Here is a 3,938-nt window from a genome sequence, read left to right as displayed (position 1 = left end):
CTCGGCCCCGGCCCGGCCCGACCACGTTTCTACACCTTTCTACTTCTCTGATCTGATTTCTACGAGGTTTTTTTAAATGAGCAATCCTGGGCTGCTTCCTTTTCTTAACTCTTTCAGTACCAAGCGCAGCCCCTCCACGTGGAAACACCCAGCACTGTGAGGGAGTCCAGCCTGGCTCTGGGTCCCAGGCCCAGCCTCCTGCCCCTGCAGAGGGCTGTGGGCTCCTGCCCCACCTGACCCGTTGACCCCACTGAATTTCTACTCGGGTGGGTGGGGCACACACTTAGGTTTTTCTTAATGCCAGTTCCGCTCCGATGCCGAGCCTGAGAAGCCACAACTCCTGTCGTTCGCTTGAGGGCAGGCAGCTACGGCTTCCCGTCCTGCCTGGTCCAGACCACCCAGACCGCGCTGTCCTGCCGGGTCTGTGCGCCAGCCCTCCTGCCCCAGGCCCGACTGTGATCTCAGCTGTGGCGCTCGGCTCCGGGGGCCCCTCTGCGGCTCCTCCACCTCCTTCAAGGCCGGGGAGCCTGCCTGGCCTCCCCGCCGTCCAGCCGTCCAGCCCGAGGCTCCATGTCGGAGAAGCTGCTGCCAACCTGGATACGGCCTCGGGGCCTCACGGGCTGGGGTGCGGAGGTGCCCCGCCCGCCGTTCACATCTCCCGTGTGTAGATATGTACAGCAAAGGGTCGTGTAAATGTTCCGCGAGGGGGGGCTGCTCTGCGAGGGGGGGCCACACAGAGGGAAAGCTATTTATTTTGTGTAGAGAAAAGTGTCTGGAGGGATGGGACCTTCAGTTTATTCGTATTTAAGATGTAGCTTTTTTGTTGTTGTTTGGGCGTTATGTATAAAGCAACGATTATTTTATAGACCGAGTCCTAATGTAACTGTTGCAGTGGAAGTGCAATATCTGACCCCCCTGCTCCCCAGCGGGGAACTGCTCGGCCGACAATCACAGCCCCACGAGGGGCCCTGTGGCCAGTGCCGCCGCCTCTACTGGCCCCACCTGGCCCGTCGGGCCCACGCCTGGATGACTAGCCATCGGAGAAGCACCTGGAAGAGCTCGGCCTGCCTGCAATAAAGGCTGAGGCTCCTGGCCGGGGGAGGCCATGTGGGCAGGGGGCTGGCCTCTCCCAGCGGGCAGTCCCCCCAGCTCTGCGCTCCCCACATTCCTGCCCAGCCGCCAGCCATGCCAAGGACAACAGCAATAGCCCCGGGCCTCTCCTTAGCCATAGATGGCGAGGCGGGCAGCCCGGCCTCCCCGCCGCCCTCTCTTCTGTGCCCAGGTGTGCTTCCTGCCTCCTCACCATTCTTTCAGGCACAGTCTCCTTGAGGAAGCACCAGTTTTTCAGAAACTAAGAGAGGGAGGGCAGAGCCCTTTAAAAAATACCAAAAATGTTTACAGCGTCGGGTGCTGAGCTGCAGGGCTCAGGCCTGACCCGTCATTACCAAAGGGTGAGGCGGGCCTTGCTGACTGCCCCCCACCCGGGCCTGTTAGGGTAGCCGCCTTAGCCCCCCCCAGCCCACCCCGCTCCACCCCACCTGCCTTCTCCTGGATCTTCAGAGAGGGAGTCAGCACAGACCCACACCCCACCCAGCTCTGTCCGAGCTGCCCACCCGCCAGCCACGTTGGTCTCTACGTCTCAGCCCCTCCCGTCCGTCTGTCTGTCTGTCCAGGCCATGTGTGAGCAGTGTCCTGACTCCCCTGCACCCCCCACCCTTGCTGTCCCTGCACCATTGGGCCTGAGTGTGCTCTGTATACAGTGCCATTGTCTGTCACACAAATTAAAAAGCTCAAAGGCTTCCTTCTGGGTCTCGTTACTGCACCAGCCACCAGAGCAGTGGGGGGGGGGGGGGGGGGGGCACAGGGGCACGGCCTGTCCCGCACACAGTGCCAGCTGCACCCATGGGAGCACTGGACCACCCGGCCCGGCACAGGGACTCCTGGCTGTTGTCACCTTCGGACCAAACACACAAGGGCAGCAGCCTCCCTCCCAGCCTGAGGGAATCGGGTCAAAGAGCCAAGTCTCTGGGTTTGGGATGCGGCTGGGGCGGGGCGGGTCCAGGCGGGCTCACCGAGGAGGAGCGCACGACCACAGGGCGCACCCGCTTTCCCTGCAGCCCTGTTGTCCCCTGCAGTCGGCAGCACCCTTCCCGCCCTCTCAACACAAGAAGCAACTGCGCACGAGAGGTCTCAGCCAGGGGACGTTTAATACCGGGCAGCTGTGCTCTTTCAGGAGGGAGCTGAGGAGGACAGTGACCGGTCCTCCATCCCTGCATCTGAGAGGCGGCTGCCAGAGGCCGGTCCACAGGAGAGGACAGACAGCACCCATGTGGCCTCCTGCTGCCCACCCCGTCATGCCACCAACACCGCCCACAGACCTGGGTCAGCTGGGCCCTCAGGGCAACAGCCCCGCTCGCATCTGGAAGGCCAGGCCGTCCCCTCGGGTGGCTTGCTAGGTGAGAGAGCACACAGGAGGGGGCGTGTCACAAACAGAGCGGAGCCTGAGCCCTGGGCGAAGGGGCGACACCCACCTTGTTGATCTCCCGGTGCCGTTCCTTGGTGACGATTTCCTCTAAGACCTCACCATCTCCCTTAATGAGCCTGGGGGAGGAGGGGAGCAGGCTGAGCCTCTAACCCAGAGCAACAGAACAAGCCCCAGCCCTCCGTCTCTCCCACCCTCGGGACAGGGATAAAGGTGGCCGGGTGGGCTCTGCCATCAGATCAGCCGAGAATGGCTCTCAGATGACCCTCGGGAAGGCCCTCCCAGCCCCTGCAGCTGCTTGGGGGGGGGGGGGGGGGGAGGGAATGGCCTCAGGAGTCCAGCAACACGTGACTTTCCCATCCTTGGCCTTTTCATAGCAGCAGCCACCACCCCTCCTCCTGCAAGTGCGGGCCAGGGGCTGGGCCTCGTGCCCACTCCCCACCTGGTGCGGCCGGTCTCCGGGTCCACCACCTTGCGGATGACGCTCTGCCGCGCGTCCCACTCCTCCTTGGTCATGGGCTTCATGGCCTGGATGCGCGATTTCTGCTCATCCGTCAGCACTGGAAGGGGAGACGGCAGGGAGGTGGTGGACGGCCCGCAGGGCGGGGACCCTCCTGGTCCCGCACACCCCGCAGCAGGGTACCTGGGCCGTCCTCCTCCTCCCCGGCAGGTCGGTGCCACTGGTCCAGCGAGGGGCCTGGCAGAGCCTCAGGCGGCTGCGCCTCCGCCTTCTCCTTGCCTTTCTTCTTCAGCTTCTTCTTCCTTTTCTTCTTCTTCTTCTTCCTCTTCTTGTCCTTGTGCTTCCCCCACTTCTTCCGGCCATGGCTGGAGGAAGAGGAGGAGGACGAGGAGGACGAGGAGCTGGAAGAACTGGAAGAGGAGGAGGAGGAGCTGGAACGCCGTCTCCTCCGGGCCTGGTGTTTGCTTCTCTCTGTGATGCGGGGAGAAGGTGAGGCTGGAAGGCCGCGAGGGGAGTCAACCTCCCCCCTTGCTCTGGACAGAAGAGTGAGGCCTCCTGCAGGGACCAGCACTCTCCCGCGAGGCACCGGCTGACCAGGTGCAGGGCGGCCAAACCCCCGAGCTCAGGCCCCGCTGCACAGACAGCAGGACTACGCGCTCGAGAAGCGATGCACGCTCAAGGGGCCGGCCCTGCCCCTGGGCCCGGGGCGTCTATCAGTCCCGACGCCCACGCTGTGCTCTGCACCCCTCTGACCACCGCCCCCGGCGATTGCCCTGCAACCGTCCCCAGGAAGCCCGCCCAGCTGACCTTCCCACTCCCCGCGGCCTCACCCTCTGCCCCCGAGGAGGTGGTGCTGGCCTTGCGGCCGTGGGACCTAGAAGCCGAACAGCTCCCCCGGGCGTCCTTGCTGCTCTTCCTTCTCTTTTCCGACCCTCGCCCCCGCGAGCGGCTGCGACTCCTCGAGCGCTGGTGAGAGCCGACGGGAGCCATAGCGCC

General features: G+C 64.1%; 2 protein-coding genes across 3 annotated transcripts in view; one reads left to right on the top strand and one right to left on the bottom strand.

Moving 5' to 3' along the window:
* PITPNM2 (phosphatidylinositol transfer protein, membrane-associated 2) overlaps window positions 1-1,030 on the top strand; it is a 75,854-nt gene extending 74,824 nt beyond the window's left edge. Inside the window, 2 exon segments of the mRNA XM_014547022.1 lie at window positions 466-625; window positions 927-1,030. Of these exon segments, the coding sequence (XP_014402508.1) occupies window positions 466-625; window positions 927-1,030 (264 nt within the window).
* Window positions 1,031-2,183: 1,153 nt separating this feature from the next.
* The window catches only part of ARL6IP4 (ADP-ribosylation factor-like 6 interacting protein 4), a 2,194-nt gene continuing 439 nt past the window's right edge, over window positions 2,184-3,938 (bottom strand). The window contains exons 2-6 of one of the 2 annotated variants that reach the window (XM_005875466.2): window positions 3,773-3,936; window positions 3,126-3,437; window positions 2,925-3,042; window positions 2,532-2,601; window positions 2,184-2,452 (exon numbers count right to left, since the gene is read on the bottom strand). In XM_005875466.2, the coding sequence (XP_005875528.1) occupies window positions 2,396-2,452; window positions 2,532-2,601; window positions 2,925-3,042; window positions 3,126-3,437; window positions 3,773-3,932 (717 nt within the window). In that variant the 5' untranslated portion in view covers window positions 3,933-3,936 and the 3' untranslated portion in view covers window positions 2,184-2,395. The remainder of the gene's footprint in view (window positions 2,453-2,531; window positions 2,602-2,924; window positions 3,043-3,125; window positions 3,438-3,772; window positions 3,937-3,938) is intronic. The other variant, XM_005875467.2, reaches the window with a different exon arrangement.

The sequence above is a fragment of the Myotis brandtii genome, unplaced genomic scaffold (assembly GCF_000412655.1).
Source record: "Myotis brandtii unplaced genomic scaffold, ASM41265v1 scaffold463, whole genome shotgun sequence".
NCBI lineage: Eukaryota > Metazoa > Chordata > Mammalia > Chiroptera > Vespertilionidae > Myotis > Myotis brandtii.
The sequence above is the reverse complement of the archived record's forward strand: the minus strand, read 5'-3'. Positions and strand labels throughout refer to the sequence as shown.